Source organism: Elephas maximus, chromosome X (assembly GCF_024166365.1).
Source record: "Elephas maximus indicus isolate mEleMax1 chromosome X, mEleMax1 primary haplotype, whole genome shotgun sequence".
NCBI classification, from domain to species: domain Eukaryota; kingdom Metazoa; phylum Chordata; class Mammalia; order Proboscidea; family Elephantidae; genus Elephas; species Elephas maximus.
Genome location: NC_064846.1, coordinates 121,476,755 through 121,498,829, shown reverse-complemented (window position 1 = coordinate 121,498,829; position 22,075 = coordinate 121,476,755). Strand labels below are relative to the sequence as shown.

The 22,075-nt window shown below is 40.2% G+C and overlaps 1 protein-coding gene across 2 annotated transcripts in view; it reads left to right on the top strand.

The window, feature by feature from the left end:
• CLCN5 (chloride voltage-gated channel 5) overlaps positions 1–13,090 on the top strand; it is a 274,764-nt gene extending 261,674 nt beyond the window's left edge. For both annotated transcript variants that reach the window (XM_049871859.1, XM_049871860.1), the window contains one exon: positions 1,691–13,090. In XM_049871859.1, coding sequence (XP_049727816.1) covers positions 1,691–1,781 — 91 coding nt within the window. In that variant the 3' untranslated portion in view covers positions 1,782–13,090. The remainder of the gene's footprint in view (positions 1–1,690) is intronic.
• Positions 13,091–22,075: the final 8,985 nt, after the last annotated feature.

Below are 22,075 nucleotides of genomic sequence, written 5' to 3'. Positions count from 1 at the left end.
AATACAGGAGAGGTCAGCACAACTGGACTAAACCAAAAGCTAAGAAGTTTCCTGAATAAACTGAATGCTTCGAAGGCCAGCGTAGCAGAGCCAGGGGTTTGGAGACCATGGTTTCAGGGGCCATCTAAGTCAATTGGCATAATAAAATCTATTAAGACAACATTCTGCATCCCACTTTGGAGAGTAGCATCTGGGGTCTTAAACGCTAGCAAGCGGCCATCTAAGATGCATCGATTGGTCTCAACCCACCTGGAGCAAAGGAGGATGAAGAACACCAAAGACACAAGGTAATTATGAGCCCAAGAGACAGAAAGGACCACATAAACCAGAGACTACATCAGCCTGAGACCAGAAGAATGAGATGGTGCCTGGCTACAACCAAGGACCGCCCTGACAGGGAACACAACAGAGAACCCCTGAGGGAGCAGTAGAGCAGTGGGATGCAGACCTCAAATTCTTATAAAAAGATGAGACTTAATGGTCTGACTGAGACTAGAAGGACCCCAGAGGTCATGGCCCCCAGACCTTCTGTTAGCTCAAGACAGGAACCATTCCCAAAGCCAACTCTTCAGACAGGGATTGGACTGGACTATGGGATAGAAAATGATACTGGTGAAGAATGAGCTTCTTGGATCAAGTAGACACATGAGACTATGTTGGCATCTCCTGTCTGGAGGGGAGATGAGCAGGCAGAGGGGGTCAGAAGCTGGCCAAATGGACACAAAATGAGAGACTGGAGGGAAGGAGTATGCTGTCTCATTAGGGGGAGAGCAATTAGGAGTATATAGGAAGGTGTATATAAATTTTTGTATGAGAGACTGACTTGATTTGTAAACTTTCGCTTAAAGCACAATAAATTTTTTTTAAAGTTGCCATGCCCAAGCCATACTCCAGAACAATTTCATCAGAATCACAGACATAGGATTTATTTATATGTATTTTTTAAATTTTTATTTAGTTTGTTACTGTTTTGACGCAGAGATAGGCTTTAAACCCATGTCTTATGACTCCCAGAGCCTTGGCTTTTTTCTTTCTGGGATATTTCTTATCCAGCAATTACATAAGAATTTTTCCTCCCTCTAAAATTTCTAAATGATATATAGTAGGTCTCTTGCAAGATTTAAATCAGTAAGGGAGCTTTCCCTAACTGGTTCATTCAACATTTACTGAATCCATACATCCTGTAAGGAGGCATTCCACTAGATTCCAAGGAGAGAGATAATTGAATAAGACCTTTCCCAGCTCTCGAGGAGTCTACAGTGTCATAGAGAAGCTAAGAGCACACAACTGATTATAGTACAGTAGCAAACAGGTCAAGTGGTACAGAAGAGGCACATACAAAAAGTGCTGTTGCTGGGAGGAAGGCAGAATTACTGCTGGCTTATAGGATCAGAGATGGTGTTCTGGAAGAGGGGCTGGACTGCAAAGGGTAAATAAGATTCATATACGTACAGAAGAATATTTAAAACAGAGGAAATTGCTTGATCTGAGACCTAGAGGTGGAAATGCTTGGAGTGTTGGGCCTATGCATTGTCCCATTTGCCTGGTGCAGTGTTGCCTCATCACTCTGCAAGTGCAGGTAGTGTTCAAAGACAAAGTTGAAAGGACTCAGGAGGAAAAGTGTGATCTTTGGAAATGTTATTTTAACTACAGGTTTATTTTTGTTTTGTTGTATTGTTTTGTCTTTTAGACGATTGCTTGGAATCATTACCAAAAAGGATGTGTTGAAGCATATAGCACAGATGGCGAACCAAGATCCTGATTCCATTCTCTTCAACTAGAATTGCAGTGCTGTGCTGGATATAAAATAGGAAGGACATTGCAGACCCTGGATATATTTTATTAACTGGGTACCCAAAACACATTTCCCATATTTGGATGGTGAAGTTATGTTAGTGTGTTGTCTCTTTCCTACAAGTTAACCAGTTGCACTACATAATCTCTGCAACTTAATCTTCTCTTTATGAGAAAATAGTTAGGCTTCTGTGATAATTGTATTAGGAAGATTTCATGAAAGAGTAGAAGAAGATAGCTGTTGTTTAATTTTATCTTTTAAGATTTTTTTAATTAAAAAATAATTGTTAGCCAATATGCAATCACTGAAAACTATGCAAGAAAAATTACAACCATCCTGCCTATAGCCTTCATGAAACTCATGAAAAAGTCAACTTTTTTGAGCTCTACCTGTCATTGGTGGAAGATGAAGTGCCAACTAAGGGGCTTTGCTTTTCCAACCACAGAAAGGAAAGCCAGAGGGAAAATAATAATGGTATTTTCTAGACTGTGAAGATTCAGTTCAAATGTTATCTTTTTCCTGTTACAATATTTAGCATTATTAGTTTTTTATGTATATATGTTAATTTTAATTTCTGATTATATGACAATGCTGCTTGGTTAATCTCCTCTGAATGAGTTCAGAGAGGTTGACTTTTATAGCTTGCTTATTCCTGGTACTCTTTTGAAGTGCACAAAGATAAGTTATAGAGCTTTCTGCTTGTCTGCAGAAAGGATAATTTTCAGATGGTGTTTGTTAGCTAGTAGACAAGGACTTTGCCATGAATTTGTTAGTAGCAAGGAATGATTTCTTTCCAGTTTCCTTGAAATGAATGATTAGTAAAGTTCTAAGCGAAGTAACTGACTAGGAATTTCACATTTTGGTGAGATCCAAGTAATCCTCTTACCCACATGCCACCTCCACGGATGATGGTGCTTTAGACTTCTGGAATATGAGATTCACCCTTCGGCCAAAGAACTGTAAAGGGAACTAAGTCTAGACTACATACTGGTAAACCAGGCAAGATCCAGAGCTACATCTGCATTCCTTCATAAAAGACTACCAGTACTAAAATAACTGGACACTCATGCCTCCTCCCAACGTTAAGTATGTCCCTGTGAGCATGCGATAGGCTTGGAGTACTTTCAGATATACTGGCATCGGAACAGGATAGGCAGCTGTGACTCCCTTTTGAGGCTCCTTATAATTCTAAATAAAAATACAGAGCTATCTTAAGACCCACGGGTATGGACAAGGCCTGGTGACACCAAAGGTGCTTGCAGCCAATTGAAAAGATACCTGTGTCAATTCCCTACCACCTTTACTGCACTGTAGGGACACCTGGTGGGATTCAGAGCCACCACCATCATTCCTAGCACTGTTTTCATTTTCTATAGTTTTACCCACATACAATTATTCCCCTTCCATTCTTTTCCCCTTTCTACTCCTCAGTACTAAACCTTCTCTTTGGGATTGAGCATTGTGCCTGGCTAATCATTCATATTACAAAAAATAACTCTTGGGACTAATTAAATTTTAATCTAAAACTCAGCAACCTTATGACATATGGGCCAGAGGTGATACACAGCCATTTTCTTTGCCATGTGTCCCAGTTGCTGCTGCCGCCATTCCTCCATTTCCACACGCATGCTCATGACAGTGATACTTAACTGCCAGTGGTAAGAGTTCAGCCTTTCCTCATTTTTCAAGCCTGTTCTCGACACTTCCAGCCATCCTTCTAGCCCAGCATCAACAGTCAGCATTTCCCCCCACCCTGAACACCTCAGTATACCTCATTTTAAAAGTTGCTGATAGCTATACTAGGAATTTTATCCCTAGTTCTTAACTTCCCCAAGTCAGAAATTCTTTTATTGCACAGAACTTATGCCAAGGCTTATTTAAATTTTCATCTGTAAAATATCAAGGCATCCATAAGAGTTTCTCTTTTTAAGTACAGTGAAATCTGTGAGAGCTGGAACTCGACGGGACTACCTTGATTTTCCGGGTCTTGCAAGATTTTCGCTTTTCACAGGGTGCACAGTTACCACTTTTCTGTCGCTCTCTATTAGTGGAAAATGTTTGAGTTTTCCTTCTTCGACAGGTTTCTGTCTCACACAGGTTCTGGTTTTTGCAGATCTTACTGTATGTCACTCTAACAATTGGATGAAAAAGAAAAAAAAAACTTTTACATTTTATCACAATCATGGCTCAATAACTTTACATCTTTTGTTCCTTCCACTCCACTGACTTCCTCACATGAGATGAGACTATTTGCCTGACTACCCCTGTATATTGTGTAGAAATCAAAGTTCTTATCTGTATATTTCTGGTTCTCTACCTATCTCTCCTTATTATCCATCCTTCCCCCTAAAGTATGCAAAGCGGGAAATGTTAGTATTTCTGGTATTCAGTGACTGGTTGTATTTCATAGTACAGGAGGGATATAGATTTCATCTAAGTTTGCCCTTGTGTTTCCTCTAGGTTCTGTTCTTTATTTTAGACAGATGAGCCAGTGTTAAGGTGCTACTTCAGAGAATAAATCCAAGAAATCAGATAACACTGTGCCAAGGTATACTTTCTAAATGCTGTTTGATCAGAGATGTGTTTTCAGACACCTTCCTCTTTTTCTGGCCCCAGCTTCCTTCTGGCTCAGGCCAGCTGTGGAGTAGGAGTGCTATAATCCACAAAACAGATATCTTCTGGTATCTGGATAACCTGACATTGACAATAATTTGAATTTGCCATCTGGCAAAGCAAAAAATTAATTTGCTGATTGAACCGCAAAGCAATTCACTTGTTTTGGTACCAAAGGCTGAATCTGAACCCTTTACAGGAAGAACAGAGCAGAGCATAAATTTCTCTGTTGAGTCTTCAATTCTGTTAGAACATAAGAACGTTAAAGTAATGGAGACTTTAGTGTTGTCTGAGGCAGCTAAGTAATTCAGAACCAAAGCCTTATGAGACCATTCAGATGTTGGGGGGGGCACTGAACTTAGAATGCAAGAGAGTCCATTATGAGAGGTAATAATTGTATGTTTTTAAGTATTTAAGTCACTTGCTGTTGTTGGGTCTTGCTGTTGGTTCTGTCAGGTGATGAATCTTTTGTTTTTTTAATAAATCCAAAGAGCACAAATTTAGAAGTTCAGTTTTTAATAATGGTAACAAAGACGGTGCTGAGAATTTTGAATGGCCAGTGTGTTTTATATTGCCCAAGTACTTACTGATGACTGACCCACATTTTATTGTGAGGTATTGATTTACCTACACTGGAACCAATGGTGGGCCACCCATCAGTTCAGAGGAAGCAGGAGGACATCTTTCATGGTGGTGTATAGGGTATTGAACTTCTGAAAGCCTTAAGAAAAATTAGGAATTTAGAAAGTAAATGGAAGGTAGAACATTGAGTCCTTAAAAAAAATAGATATCTAAATACAGGCATACCTTGGAGATATTGCAGGTTTGATTTCAGACCACCGCAATAAAGCAAATATCATGAAAAAGTGAGTCACATGAATTTTTTGGTTTCTCAGTGCATGTAAAAGTTATGTGTATACTATACTGTAGTCTATTAAGTGTGCAGTAGCATTATGTCTAAAAAAACAATGTACATACCTTAATTAAAAATACCTGATTGGTAAAAAATGCTAACCATCATTTGAGCCTTCAGCAAGTCATAATCTTTTTGGTGGTGGAGGGTCTTGTCTTGATGTCGATGGCTGCTGACTGATCAGGGTGGTGGTTGTTGAAGGTTGGGGTGGCTGTGGTGGCAATTTCTTAAAATAAGACAACAGTGAAGTTTGCTCCATCGATTCACTCTTCCTTTCACAAAAGATTTCTCCAAAGCATGTGATGCTGTTTGATAGCATTTCACACACATTAGAACTTCTTTTAAAATTGGAGTTGATCTTCTCAAACTCTGCCACTGCTTTATCAACTAAATTCATATAATATTCTCAATCTTCTGTTGTCATTTCAACAATGTTCATAGCATCTTCACCAGTAGATTCCATCTCAAGAAACTACTTTCTCTGCTCATCCGTAAGAAGCAACTCCTCATCCATTGAAGTTTTATTATGAGATTGCAGCAATACAGCCATATCTTCAGGCTCCACTTCTAATTCTCTTGGTATTTCTACCACATCTCTAGTTACTTCCTCCACTAAAGTCTTGCACTCCTGAAAGTTGTCCATGAAGGTTGAAATCAACTTCTTGCAAACTCCTGTTGATATTTTGACCTCCTTCCATGAATCACAAATGTTCTTAATGGCATCTAGAGTGGTGAATCCTTTCCAGAAGGTTTTCAGTTTACTTTGCCCAAGAAATCACTGTCTGTGGCAGCTATAGCCTTACAAAATGTATTTCTTAAATCATAAGACTTAAAAGTTGAAATTACTCCTTGATCTGTGGAATACAGAATGGATGTTGTGTTAGCAAGCATGAAAACAACATTAATCTCCTTGTATATCTCTACCAGAGCTCTTGGGTGATCAGGTGCATTGTTGTAAATATATCACATAAAAAAAAAAACATAACTCTTGCCAATTCAACTTTTTTTTATTGTGCTTTAAGTGAAAGTTTACCAATCAAGTCAGTCTCTCATACAAAAATTTATATACACCTTCCTACATCACTGGGTTTTTGTTTTTTATATACTCCTAATTGCTCTCCCCCTAATGAGACAGCATACTCCTTCCCTCCAGTCTCTCATTTTGTGTCCATTTGGCCAGCTTCTGACCCCCTCTGCCTGCTCATCTCCCTCCAGACAGGAGATGCCAACATAGTCTCATGTGTCTACTTGATCCAAGAAGCTCATTCTTCACCAGTATCATTTTCTATCCCATAGTCCAATCCAATCCCTGTCTGAAGAGTTGGCTTTGGGAATGGTTCCTGTCTTGGGCTAATAGAAGGTCTGGGGACCGTGACCTCCGGGGTCCTTCTAGTCTCAGTCAGACCGTTAAGTCTGGTCTTTTTATGAGAATTTGAGGTCTGCATCCCACTGCTCTCCTGCTCCCTCAGGGGTTCTCTGTTGCATTCCCTGTCAGGGTAGTCCTCGGTTGTAGCCAGGGACCATCTAGTTCTTCTGGTCTCAGGCTGATGTAGTCTCTGGTTTATGTGGCTCTTTCTATCTCTTGGGCTCATAATTACCTTGTGTTCTTGGTGTTCTTCATTCTCCTTTGCTCCAGGTGGGTTGAGACCAATTGATGTATCTTAGATGGCCGCTTGTTAGCATTTAAGACCCCAGACGCTACTCTCCAAAGTAGGATGCAGAACTTTTTTTTAATAGATTTTATTATGCCAATTGACTTAGATGGCCCCTGAAACCATGGTCCCCAAACCCCCGGCCCTGCTACGCTGGCCTTCGAAGCATTCAGTTTATTCAGGAAACTTCTTTGCTTTTGGTTTAGTCCAGTTGTGCTGACCTCTCCTGTATCATGTGGTGTCTTTCCCTTCACCTAAAATAGTTCTTATCTACTATCTAATTAGTGAAAACCCCTCTTCCTCCCTCCTGGCCCCCTCTCGTACCCATCAAAGAATATTTTCTTCTCTGTTTAAACTATTTCTCCAGTTCTTACAATAGTGATCTCATACAATATTTGTCCTTTTGCAACTAATTTCACTCAGCATAACGTCTTCCAGATTCCTCCATGTTATGAAATGATACACAGTTTCATCATTGTTCTTTAACGATGCGTAGTATTCCATTGTGTGAATATACCATAATTTATTTATCCATTCATCCGTCGATGGGCACCTTGGTTGCTTCCATCTTTTTGCTGTTGTAAACAGTGCGAGCAGTAATATTTTGAAAGGAATCTTTTTTTTTTCTGAGCAGTAGTCTCAACCGTATGCTTAAAATATTCCATAAACAATGTTGTAAACAGATGTGCTGTCACCCAGGCTTTGTTGTTCCATTTACATAGAACAGGCAGAGTAGCTTTAGCATAATTCTTAAGGGCCCTAGGATTTTTGGAACGGTAAACGAGCGTTGGCTTCAACTTAAAGCCACCAGCTGCATCAGCCCCTAACGAGAGAGTCAGCCTGTCCTTTGAAGCTTTGAAGCAGACGTTGACTTCTCCTCTCTGGCCATGAAGGTCCTAGAGGGCATCTTCTTCCAGTAGAAGGCTGTTTCCTCTGCACTGAAAACCTGTTGTCTAGCGCAGCCCCCTCCATCAGTCAGCTGGATCTCCTGGGTAACTCGCTGCAGCTTCTACATCAGCACTTGCTGCTTCACCTGGCACTTTTATGCTACGGACACGGCTTCTCTCCTTAAACCTCACGAACCAACCTCTGCCAGCTTCAGACTTTTCTTCTGCGGCTTCCTCACCTCTCTCAGCCTTCATAAAATTGAAGAGAGTTAGGGCCTTGCTCTGGATTAGGCTTTGCTTAAGGGAACGCTGTGGCTGGTTTGCTCTATCCAGACCACTAAAAACTTCTCCATATCAGCAATAAGGCTGTTTTGTTTTCTTATAACTCCTGTGTTCACTGGAGTAGCACTTTTAATTTCCCTCAAGAACTTTTCCTTTGCATTCACAACTTGGTGAATTGTTTGGCACAAGAGGCCTAACTTTCAGCCTATCTTGGCTTTTGACATGACTTCCTCACTAAGCTTATTCTTTTCTAGCTTTTGAAAGACGCTTCCTTTCACTTGAACGCTTAGAGGTCATTGTAGGGTTATTAATTGGCCTAATTTCAATATTGTTGTGTCTCAGGAAATAGGGAGGCCTGAGGAGAGGGAGTGAGATGGGGGAATGGCCAGTTGGTGGAACAGTCAGAACACACACAATATTTATTAAGTTTTCCATCTTATATGGGTATGGTTCATGGCACCCCAAAAGAATTACAATAGTTACATCAAAGATCACTGATCACAGATCATCATAACAGATACAATAATAATGAAAAAGTTTGAAATATTGCGAGAAGTACCAAAATGTGACACAGAGACACAAAGTGAGCACATGCTTTTGGAAAAATGACACTGATAGACTTGATCGATGCACAGTTGACACAAACCTTCAATTTGCACAAAACACAGTATCTGTGAAGCGCAAGAAAATGAGGTATGCCTGTAATGTCTGAACCTACACGTCCTAAAATGTTGATTTTTTTTTTTTCCTTTCCTAACCACCTCTGGAACTGCCTGGTCTCCCTTTGGAGAAGGAATTGAAAGTTATGGCAGTTGAAGAGCCCTAGTTTGTGTGAGATGGTGGGAACAAGGCCATTCCATGTCCCAAGCCATACATCCTGGCATTTATAAACTACTTAATCATGTACCTGAAGGGGAAAAACAATAAAGACAATAAAGTACCCCCCCCCAACCATGCTTTCCATACAAAGGAGAGGCTTAAAGCAGTGTTTGGCTTCAGGGAAGCCTACTTATATGGAGAAGGCTGACCCAAGACATCTTCTCATGAAGGAGTACAGCCTCTACTGCCATTGCCTAAGTGATTAACTTTAGGTATATTCTCTTTAATTTCTATAGCAAAATGTTTTGTTTTTTTTTTTTAAATCTATTAAATCCTTTATCTGTCACCAGTTGTCTTCAAGTCAGTTCTGACTAATGGCAACCCTATGTGTGTCAGAGTAGAACTGTGCTCCATAGTTTTTTCTTTTTTAATTTTGTTGTGTTTTAGGTGAAATTTTACAGCACAAATTAGTTTCTCATTCAAAAATTTATACACAAATTGTTTTGTGACATTAGTTGCAATCCCTTTAATGTGTCAGTACTCTCCCCCTTTCCCTTTCCACCCTGGGGTCTCCGTGTCCATTCGTCCAGTTTTCCTGTCCCTTCCTGCCTTCTCATCTTTGCTTTTGGGCAGATGTTGCCCATTTGGTCTCGTATACTTGATTGGACTAAGAAACACATTCCTAACGTGTTACCGTTTGCTTTATTCCATAGTTTTTTAATGGCAGATATTTTGGAAGTCGATCACCAGGCCTTTTTTCCAAGGCACCTCTGGGTGGACTTGAACCTCCAGTCTTTCAGTTGGCAGCCAAATGCCTTAACCATTTGCACCACACCCTAGTATCTGGGTCAAGCCCTGGTGGCATAGTGGTTAAGTGCTTGGCTGCTAACCAAAACATTGACAGTTCAAATCCACCAGCTGCTCCTTGGAAACCCTATGGGGCAGTTCTAATCTGTCCTGTAGGGTTGCTATGAGTCAGAATCAACTTTACAGCAATGATTTTTTTTTTTTAGTATCTGGGTGGCGCAAATGGTTAAGCGTTAGACTATTAGCCAAAAGGTCGGTGGTTTGAACCCACCCAGAGGTGCCTTGGAAGACAAGCTGGCAATCTGCTTCCAAAAGGTCACAGCCTTGAAAACCCTATGGAACAGTTCTACTCTGAACACATGAGTTTGTCATGAGTCAGAATTGACTCAATGGCAACCAACAACAACAAAATATATACTTATTGTGTATTAAGAAGAAAAAGGTGAGGGTTTCTCAGGTCATAGCTCAAAGAAAAAAAACACAAACCACAACAAAACCACAAACAGAGCTGTGCTAAATTTGTAGTTACATCAGTGTAGTGGACCTGTGGTTAGAAACTGAACTTTGCTTCAATTTTGGTAGTTTGCTCCAAGGAGAGACATTCTTGGAATCGTGGTGTTAGCAACTTTGAGTTATACCCCAAACGTTTGCTGGCCACATTTTCATTTCAACACATCTAGATCTGGGCAAAATTTCGAAGTGATGTAGGGAACAAAATAGGTTTTTCCACTGTGTAGTCTGCTTTTGCCAAATCCCCAAAGAAGAAAACTATAAGATGTGTGGAGTTTGAATTTCTTGGATGGGACCTATCAGGTAGTCCAGCCCAGTTCTGCAGTCCTAACTCCCTATGTCTAAGTTCCTGCCAAAGGGTCTTCAGCCTCTATGCACACACTTCTTGAACGTGTGGCCTTTTAAGGAGAGATAGCATGTGATTTAAAAAACATGAGGGTTAAAAAAAAAAAGACCTCTCTCTTTCTCCTATTCCCCGAAGCCAGATTTCTCTCCGTCGTTACAAGCATAGCGTTTTGAATGTGGACCTTGGAAGAGAGGGAGGATGGTTTTGAGAATACAGAATGGAAGATACTTCTGAGTTGAAGGGGTCAATGGGGCTTTTCTTTACCTTAGGGACTAAAGCCAGTGGTATCTGTCAAGAATGTCGAGGGCTTTTAGCATTTCAAGGAAGAAAGCTTATTACCTACTAGTCCAAATCTTGGAAACCCTGGTGGCATAGTGGTTAAGTGCTACGGCTGCTAACCAAAGGGTCGGCAGCTCGAATCCGCCAGGCACTCCTTGGAAACTCTATGGGGCAGTTCTACTCTGTCCTACAGGGTTGCTATGAGTCGGAATCGACTCGACGGCACTGGGTTTGGTTTGGGTTTGGTTAGTCCATATCTGTAGCCCTGGTGGTGTAGTGGTTAAAAGCTCAGCTGCTAACCAAAAGGTCAGCAGTTTGAATCCACCAGCCGCTTCTTGGAAACCCTGTGGGGCAGTTCTACTCTGTCCTACAGTGTTGCTATGAGTTGGAATCAACTTGACAGCAACGGATTTTTTTAGTCCAAATCTGTTGAAATTCAGATGAAGTCTAGGATTTGGTGAGTGAAATGCCATCTGGCAAAATGGGAAAGAGGAAGTAGCCTGAGATCATTGTACCAGGATGAGAGTTTTTAGGTTCATTTTCATATTTGAGTATACCTCAAAATAACATGGTCCTTCGGGAGTACTTTTACCTCCTCCATTTCACTTTGCCCCCTCTTCTTCCTCCTTTCTGTCCCATTGTCTTGCCTTTTTAGTACTCAGCTTTTTGTAAGTATTTACTTTTTTATTATATATTTGGTCCTTTGGGACTGTGTAATGATTAAGAATTGCATTCTAGATAAAAAATGATGTGTATTAATATTACATTTTGTTCTCTTAAACTGTCTTTTGAAGCTATTCTGCTAACCAGGTACAGGCCAGAAAAGAGTTGGGCCTGACAGACAGCACCCTGGTCATGTCACCTAAGGATGACATTGATGTCATAATGGTGACTCTTCTCCATTTTACCAAGGTCAGTCTCCTGCTCTAACCTCTGCCCAGTCAGTTCTGGCCTTTGGAAAACCACCACCCACTGAGTGAGCCCATGAGGCCAGGAGGATCAGAGGGGCTAGGTTTTAGCCAATGGGCTACCATATGAATATCTCTGTGTACACTCATTTGTAGGGCAGGCTCCAACTGCATGAGCCAAATAAAACATGTCTGACTTGACATTTTAGTTCCTGAGAGCTGGTCACAGTTCACATGAAGCTAATATATAAACATCAACAGCAACTAGGCATCCAGAAATTATCTTCAACCAAAGCTAATATAGCCTGAGTTTCCATAGGAAGCTTGGTGCTGAGCTGCTCAGAGCAATTATTTATCTGAGTGTTGCCAACACTTTAGCCATACTTTCTTAGCTTTAGTCCAACTTTTAAAATGTTGGACCCTGTTCATAGGCACAGCCTGGACCAAAGCTGTGGCTCACCGCTCACTTCATTCTGCTCCCTGGTCATGCATAGCAACATAGTCTAAAAAGGAAAGCATGGGCTGGGGGAGTTAGGAGACCTGGTTTATATTCCCTGTGCTTCTACTAACTAGCCTTGAGATCTTAACCACTCTGTGCCTCAGTGTTCCCATCTGCAAAATGGGGATAGTGTTACTTGCCCTACCTACCTCATAGGGTTGTTGTGAGGATAAACCAAGACAATGAATGGAACGTACTTTGACAAGTAAGTGCTATGCAAATCGTAAGAAATGGAAACAATCATGTTAAAGGCAATGGAATAGAAACTGGTAGAAGGGTTAATGGGCTAGTCCGGCCCCTTCTCTATGTGGCTTAAAAGCAGGTCACCATTGCTTTATATATTTCCACTTACCACAGATTTGTAATTATGCATGTAATAAATAAAGCACAGCCTTATCCAACTGGTGTATGGTATTTTTTTGAAGACCCTAAACTTTGTAGCCATTGATTTCTGATCGTAAAAGTGGGGTGGCGAGCATAGGGAGAGTAGTGTAAAAGGCAACTTTAGTTGGAATCAGCAGGCTCCACTTCTTAAAAAGATTTGTTAAATATTTATTTATGTATTTCAAGATTCAGTAATATTTTTTGCCATAATGAGGCAAACGAGGAGCAGCTTGTGTTTTCTGAGAGATCCCAGATACCTAGATACCTTATTCATTATGGCTACTTAAATTGTGTCTCATACATGGGTGATAATTTCCTGATGACCTGAGAATCAACTGGGAGCTGTTTTTTGTCTTTCTTTGATCTTTTAATGAGTGTAAGATCATGAGCTTTGACAGATCTCTTTCCTACAGTCACTTTTTAAAAAACTGTTTTGTTGTTGTTAATTGAAAATTGACACAGTAGAACATGCACCAATTCAACCATTTCTACATGTACAATTCCATGCATTGATTATATTCTTTTAGTTGTGCAACCATTCTCACCCTCCTTTTCTGAGTTGTTCCTCCCCCATTAACATAAACTCACTGCCCCCTAAGGTTTCTATCTAATCTTTTGAGTTGCTGTTGTCAATTTGATCACATGTCGATAATTCTTAAAAGAATATAATGCTCAAGGCAGACTTTTTTACTAGTTAAGCTAAACTCTTGTTTGGTTTTAAGAAGACTTCAGAGGATATTTTTGGTTTAAGGTTTAAAGATCATCTCAGGGTGATAATTTCAGGGGTTCATCCAGCCTCAATGGCTCCAGGAAATCAGTATGTCATAAGAATCTGAAATTCTGTTCTGCGTTTTCCCCCTTTTGATCAGTAGTCTTCAATAGAATCTTTGATCAAAATGTTCAGTAATGGTAGCCAGGTACCATCCAGTTCTTCTGGTCTCATGGCAAAGAAGGCAGTTATTCATGGAGACAATTAGCCATGCATTCCATTTCCTCCTCCTATTCCTGACTCTCTTTCTTCCTCTGTTGCTCTAACCTGTAGTCACTTCTTACAAGGAGTGGAATGCATGATTAAAATTGTTCTTCAGATAAATACTAGTGTTCTTAGCACTCTTTATGATATGTTGGGATTAAAATGTCTTCTGTGAGAAACCTGCTGAAATGACCATGTAAATTAAAGTGGGTGGGGGGAGGTGCTTGAGTATACAAACATTTCGTTTTCACACTTCCCTGGAACACAGAACACAAAGTAAAGCTATACTTTGAACATGGCTTACCTACTTTTCACCCTGTTTTTCCTGCATTTCATTCCTTCCTTTCTCCCTCTCAACATTAGCCAGACACCAGTAAGGCAGTTTACCTGTGTCCAACTTTTCATTTAAGAGTTTGTCTAGTCGACATTGGATTATATGTGTACTGGCATTGACTTGCTATCTTGTTGCTACCAAGAATTTAATGCCATTGGCTTACTTGGTATCGTTTCAGGAAGGACACTTCTATATAACAATAACTCCCCCATAGGCCTGAAATTCCACAAAGAAATTTCAGTTCTTGATGATATTCATCATTTCACTGTGCCCGTTCCACATTGCTGCCATTCTTGTCTCTAAATACCTTTTGAGAAGAAGCAATACATCTAACTGTTACCACCTATCAACAGATCTATTCTCTGTAGGATTCAGATAAAAGTTGCTTTGATGGAATGTGAAGTTCAGGAGTTGCCCAGAGAAAGACTTGGAAATGACCACCAGATGTCAGTGCAATCATTAAAGTACTGATGTGGCATTACAGGGGAAGTAAGCACAACTGGACTAAACCAAAAGCTAAGAAGTTTCCTGAATACAACCAAACACTTTGAGGGACAGGGTAGCAGGGGCAGCAGTCTGGGGACCATGGCTTCAGGGGACATCTAGGTGAACTGGCATAACAAAATATATTAAAACGTTCTGCATTCCACTTTGGTGAGTGTCGTCTGGGGTCTTAAAAGCTAGCAAGCGGCCATCTAAGATGCATCAATTGGTCTCAACCCACCCGGAGCAAAGGAGAATGAACACCAAACACACAAGGAAAATATGAGCCCAAGAGACAGAAAGGGCCACATAAACCAGAGACTCCATCAGCATGAGACTGGAAGAACTACATGGTGCCCGGCTACCACCAATGACTGCCCTGACAGGAAACACAACAGAGAATCCCTGATGGAGCAGGAGAGCAGTGGGAGGCAGACCTCAAATTCTAGTAAGAAGACCAGACTTAATGGTCTGACTGAGACTGGAGGGACCCCAGAGGTCATGGCCCCCAGACTCTCTATTAGGCCAAAACTAAAACTATTCCCAAAGCCAACTTTTCAGACAAAGATTAGACTGGACTATAAGACATAAAATGATACTGGTGAGGAGTGTGCTTCTTAGCTCAAGTAGACACATGAGACTATGGGAAGTTCCTGTCTGGAGATAGATGAGAAGGCAGAAGGGGACAGGAGCTGGTCGAATGGATGTGGGAAATACAGGGCAGAGAGAAGGAGCATGCTGTTACGTTGTAGGGAGAGCAACTAGGGTCACATAACAATGTGTGTATAAGTTTTTGTATGAGAAACTGACTTGAATTGTAAACTTTCACTTAAACCACAATTTAAAAAAAAACTGATGTGGCTAAGTATGGGCCACACAGAAACTGCCTGAGGGGTAGGCAGCAGGCAAGAAGCATGAATTGATACATAGAGCTAGACACTAAACCAATCCGTTGCTGATGAGTTGATTCATACTCATGGGGACCCCATGTGTTACAGAGTAGACCTGCTCCATAGGATTTTCTTGGCTGTGATCTTATGGAAGAAGATCACCAGGCCTTTCTTCCACGGTGCCACTGGGTGGGTTCAAACTGCCAACCTTTAGTAGTCAAGTGCAAACTGCACCACCTTTGGACCTTGAGCTAAGTACTGTTGAGTTGCTTCTGACTCATAACAACCCTATATGACAGAGTAGAACTGCCCCGTAGAGTTTCCTAGGTTTAAATCTGTAAGGGAGCAAGTCACCAGGTCTTTTCCCCCAAAAAAGTGGCTGGTGGGTTTGAACTGCTGACCATTTGGTTAGCAGCCAAGCATTTAACCATTATGCCACCAGGGCTCCTTGAGCTAGGTGCTAGGAATACAAAATTCAATCACATATTTCTTAGTTTATCGTTTTTATGTATATAAGAAACTTTATGCTTTACTTATTAAAAAAAAAAAGTCCGGTCACATGGCAGTCTTTGCCTTTAAGGAGCTTATTGTCTTGGAGTCCCAAAGGTATAATTTCCTCTTCAAGCCACTGTTCCAGATAAAAATAACAGGGGAAACAAAGTCTCTTGTTTCTCCTCCAGTAGTGTGGCCATATAATTTATTGTACAATAAGTCCCTGGGTTATGAATATCCGACTTACAGACAACTTGTACTGGTCCTTTAATATTACATAAAGTTGCCCTCACTTTGAAACCATTGAACGAACCCCTACTCCCAACAAATTCTTCATCACAGTCACCTTCGTTTGCTGCATGTGCAGCTTTGAAATCATTGAAAAGGCTTTGAGTCTTTTCTTGCACTAAGACCAAAACAAACAAACCCATTGCCATCGAGTCGATTCCAACTCATAGTGACCATATAGGACAGAGTAGAACTGACCCATAGGGTTTCCAAGGAGTACCTGGTGGATTCGAACTGCCAAGCTTTTGGTTAGCAGCCGTAGCTCTTAACCACTGCACCACCAGGGTTTCCTCTTGCACTAAACCAAAAAAAACCAAAACCACTGCCGTCGAGTTGAGTCCAACTCATAGCGACCCTAAAGTAAGGCTAAATAAGAACCGTATGCATCTGTTCTGACTTACCTACGAATTCGTAATGACACACTTAGGAACGGATCTTGTTTGTAACCCAGGGTCTGCCTGTATTACTAGAACACTTTTGACACTGGAAGGCTAGTGTTAGTAATTACCCAAGGACTGCAGATGTAAACTGGGACTATCCCAGGAAAACCAAGAAGTGTGGTCATTATATTCCTTAGAGATTTCCAGCTCCTGACCTTTGGGCACAAGCTCCAGGTATCTCAAGCCCCCCTCCCTGGGATCTCAGGCTTTGCCCTTCCTTTGAGATTTGAAGACCACTTTCCTGGACTCGATTAACTCGTTCAGAATGAACACTCTCACCTTAACTGCTACTGGGATGTAGGATAACAGAAATGTTCAAACAACCACAAGTAAAAAAAATCTTAATCTCAATAACCAAAATAAAAACTGAAACGGGACATTACAACTGACCCTACAGAAATAAATGAGATTTGTGGCAATATTATGAACAGCTGTATGGCAACAAATTCTTTGAAGCACACAACTTACCCAAACTGGCTCAACAGGAAATAGAAAGTCTCAACAGACCCATAACAAGTGAAGAGATTGAATCAGTGATCAAAGACCTCCCAACAAAAAAAGTCCTGGACCATATGGCACCACTAGGGAATTCTGCCAAATATTTGAGAAGAATTGATACCACTACTGTTTAAACTCTTCCAAAAGATAGAGAAGGAAGCAATATTCCCTAATTCATTCTATGAAGCAAACATAACCCTGATACCCAAGCCAGACAAAGACACCATGAGAAAAGAAAATTATAGGCCAATATCTCTTATGGATATGGATATGGATGCAAAAATCCTCAACAAAATACTAGCAAACAGAATCCAACAGCATATTAAAAGAGTCATATACCACGACCAAATAGGACTTATTCCAGGAATGCAGGGATGGTTCAACATTAGAAAAATCAATCAACATAATACACCACATCAATAGAACAAAGGAAAAGAACAACAGGATCATCTCTATGGATGCAGAAAAAGCATTTGACAAAATCTAACACCCTTTCTTGATGAAAACCCAAAAGAAGATTGGAATAGAAGGGAAATTCCTCAACATAATTCAGGGCATATATGAAAAGCCAAGAGCCAACATTATACTTAATGGAGAAAGACTGACAGTTTTCTCCTTGAAATCGGGAACCAGACAAGGGTGCCGCACTCACCAATTCTATTCAATATTAGAAGTCCTAGCAGAGGTATCCATATTAGAAAAGAAAAAATAAAATTATTTGCAGATGATATGATCCTATATACAGAAAATGCCAAAGAATCCACAAGAAAACTTCTAGAGCTAATAGAGGAATTTAGAAAAGTTGCAGGGTACAAGGTCAGCAAACAAAAATCACTTGGGTTTCTATACACCAGCAATGAGAAATCTGAAAGGGAAATTAGGAAAACAATTCCATTTATAATAGCAGCTAAGAGAATAAAATACCTAGGAACAAATCTAACCAGGGATGTGAAAGACTTATACAATGAAAACTATAAAACTGCTGAAAGAGATTAAAGAAAAATAAATGGAAAGATGTTCCAGGTTCTTGGGTTGGAAGACTTAATATTGTTAAGATGTCAATACTACCCAAAGCAATCTATAGATGTAACAACAATGTAACAACAAAAAGACAAATAACCCAGTCATAAAATGGGCAAAGGACTTGAATAGACATTTCACCAAAGAGGACATTCAAATGGCCAGCAAACACATGAAATGATGCTCACCGTCATTAGCCATCACAGAGATGCAATCCTGATCAAAATTCCAACAGTCTTCTCTACAGAAATAGAAAAGCCAATCCTCAACTTTATATGGAATAGTAAGAGGCCTCAAATAGCTATAAGAGTGTTGAAAGAGAAGAACAAAATAAGAAGACTCACACTTCCTGATTTTAAAACATACTATACTGCTTTTTTTTTTTTTTATACTGCTACAGTAATCAAAACAGCCTGGTACTGATGTAATAATAGACACATGGAACAATGGAATAGAACTGAGAGTTCAGAAACAAACCCACACATCTATGGTTAACTGATTTTTGACAAGGGTGCTAAGTGCATTCGATAAGCAAAGAAGAGTCTCTTCAATAACTGCTGCTGGGAAAATTGGGTTTCCACATGCAGAATAATGACACAGGATCCATGCCTCACAGTATACACAAAAACAAATTCCAAACGGATTGAGGACTAAATGTGCAAAATAAAACCATAAATTTCTTATAAGAAAACGTGGGGGCAACGTTGTCAGACCTAGCTTTTAACAATGGATTATCTAATAACGAAAGCACAAACAGCAAAAGACAAAATAAATAAACGGGACCTCATAAAAATTGAAAACTTTTTAAAAATAATTTTTATTGTGCTTTAATAAAGACAAATCAAGTCAGTCCCTCACATAAAAACTCATATACACCTTACTACATACTCCCACTTACTCTCCCCTCAATGAGAGCCCGCTCCCTCCTTCCAGTCTCTCTTTTTGTGACCATTTTGCCAGCTTTTAACCCCCTCTACCCTGCAGACAGGAGATGCAAACATAGTCTCAAGTGTCCACCTGATGCAAGTAGCTCACTCCTCATCAGCATCTCTCTCCAACCCATTGTCCAGTCCAATCCATGTCTGACGAGTTGACTTCAGGAATGGTTCCTGTCTTGGGCCAACAGAAGGTTTGGGGACCATGACCACCAGGGTCCTTCTAGTCTCAGTCAGACCATTAAGTCTGGTCTTTTTATGAGAATTTAGGGTCGCATCCCACTGTTCTCCTGCTCCCCCAGGGGTTCTCTGTTGCGTTCCCTGTCAGGGCAGTCATTGGTTGTAGTTGGGCACCATCTAGTTCTTCTGGACTCAGGATGATGTAGTCTCTGGTTCATGTAGCCCATTCTGTCTCTTGGGCTCATAATTACCTTGTGTTCTTGGTGTTCTTCATTCTCCTTTGATCCAGGTGGGTTGAGACCAATTGATGCATCTTAGATGGCCGCTTGCTAGTGTTTAAGACCCCAGACGCCACTCTTCAAAGTGGGATGCAGAATGTTTTCTTAATAGATTTTATTATGCCAATTGACTTAGATGTCACCTGAAACCATGGTCCCCAAACCCCTGCCTCTGCCTCACTGACCTTCGAAGCATTCAGTTTATTCAGGAAACTTCTTAGCTTTTGGTTTAGTCCAGTTGTGCTGACCTCCCCTGTATTGAGTGTTGTCCTTCCCTTCACCTAAAGTACTTATTTTTTTTATCTAATTAGTGAATACCCCTCTCCCACCCTGCCTCCCTCCCCCAACTCGTAACCACAAAAGACTGTGTTCTTCTCAGTTTAAGCTATTTCTCAAGATCTTATAATAGTGGTCTTATACAATATTTATCCTTTTGCAACTGACTAATTTCACTCAGTGTAATGCCTTCCAGGTTCCTCCATGTTATGAAATGTTTCACAGATTGATCACTGTTCTTTATCGATGCATGGTATTCCATTGTGTGAATATGCCATAATTTATCCATTCATCCATTGATGGGCACCTTGGTTGCTTCCATCTTTTTGCTATCATAAACAGTGCTGCAATGAACATGGGTGTGCATGTATCTGTTCGTGTAAAGGCTCTTATTTCTCTAGGATATATTCCGAGGAGTCGGATTGCTGGTTCATATGGTAGTTCTATTTCTAGGTTTTTCAGGAAGGGCCAAATCGATTTCCAAAGTGGTTCTACCATTTTACATTCCCACCAGCAGTGTATAAGAGTTCCAATCTTTCCACAGCCTCTTGAACATTTATTATTTTGTGCTTTTTGGGTTAATGCCAGCCGTTTTGGAGAGAGATGGAATCTCATTGTAGTTTTGATTTGCATTTCTCTAATGGCTAATGATGGAGAGCATTTCCTCATGTGTCTGTTAGCTACCTGAATGTCTTCTTTAGTGAAGTGCCTGTTCATATCCTTTGCCCATTTTTTAATTGGGTTGTTTGTCTTTTTGTGGTTGAGTTTTAGCAGAATCATGTAGATTTTAGAGATCAGGCGCTGGTTGGAGATGCCTTACCTGAAAGTTTTTTCCCAGTCTGTAGGTGGTCTTTTTACTCTTTTGGTGAAGTCTTTAGATGAGCATGGGTGTTTGATTTTTAGAAGCTCCCACTTATCTGGTTTCTCTTCGGCATTTTTAGGGATGTTTTGTATTCTGTTTCTACCTTGTATTAGGGCTCCTAACATTGTCCCTATTTTTTCTTCCATGATCTTTATCGTTTTAGACTTTATGTTTAGGTCTTTGATCAATTTTGAGTTAGTTTTTGTACATGGTGTGAGGTATGGGTCTAGTTTCTTTTTTTTGCAGATGGATATCCAGTTATGCCAGCACCATTTGTTAAAAAGACTATCTTTTCCCCAATTAACTGTCAAATATCAGCTGCTCATATCTGGATGGATTTATATCTGGATTCTCAATTCTGTTCCATTGGTCTATGTGTCTGTTGTTGTAGCAGTACCAGGCTGTTTTGACTACTGTGGCTGTATAATAGGATCTAAAATCAGGTAAAGTGAGGCCTCCCACTTTGTTCTTCTTTTTCAGTAATGCTTTACTTTTCCGGGGCCTCTTTCCCTTCCATATGAAATTGGTGATTTGTTTCTCTATCACATTAAAAAATGTCATTGGAATTTGGATCGTAAGTGCATTGTATATATAGATGGCTTTTGGTAGAATAGATATTTTTATAGTGTTAAGTCTTCCTATCAAAGTATGTTTTTCCACTTATGTAGGTCCCTTTCAGTTTCTTGCAGTAGTATCTTGTAGTTTTCCTTGTATAGGTCTTTTACATCTTTGGTAAGATTTATTCCTAAGTATTTTATCTTCTTGGCGGCTACCGTGAATGGTATTGATTTGGTGATTTCCTCTTTATGTTTTTTTTGTTGATGTAGAGGAATCCAACTGATTTTTGTATGTTTATCTTGTAACCTGATAGTCTGCTGAACTCTTCTATTAGTTTCAGTAGTTTTCTTGAGGATTCCTTAGGGTTTTCTGTGTATAAGATCATGTCGTCTGCAAATAGAGATAACTTTACTTCTTCCCTGCCAATCTGGATGCCCTTTATTTCTTTATCTAGCCTAATTCCTCTGGCAAGGACCTGCAGCACACTGTTGAATAAGAGCAGTGATAAAGGGCACCCTTGTCTGGTTCCCGTTCTCAAGGGAAATGCTTTCAGGCTCCCTCCATTTAGGATGATGTTGGCTGTTGGCTTTGTATCAATGCCCTTTATTATGCTGAGGAATTTACTTTCTATTCCGATTTTGCTGAGAGTTTTTATCATGAATGGGTGTTGGACTTTGTCAACTGCCTTTTCTACATCTATTGATAAGATCATGTGGTTTTTATCTTTTGTTTTATTTATACAGTGGATTGATTGTTTTTTTAATGTTGAACCAACCCATACTTGGCATAAATCCCACTTGGTCATGGTGGATTATTTTTTTGATATGTTGTTGAATTCTATTGGCTAGAAATTTGTTGAGGATTTTTGCATCTA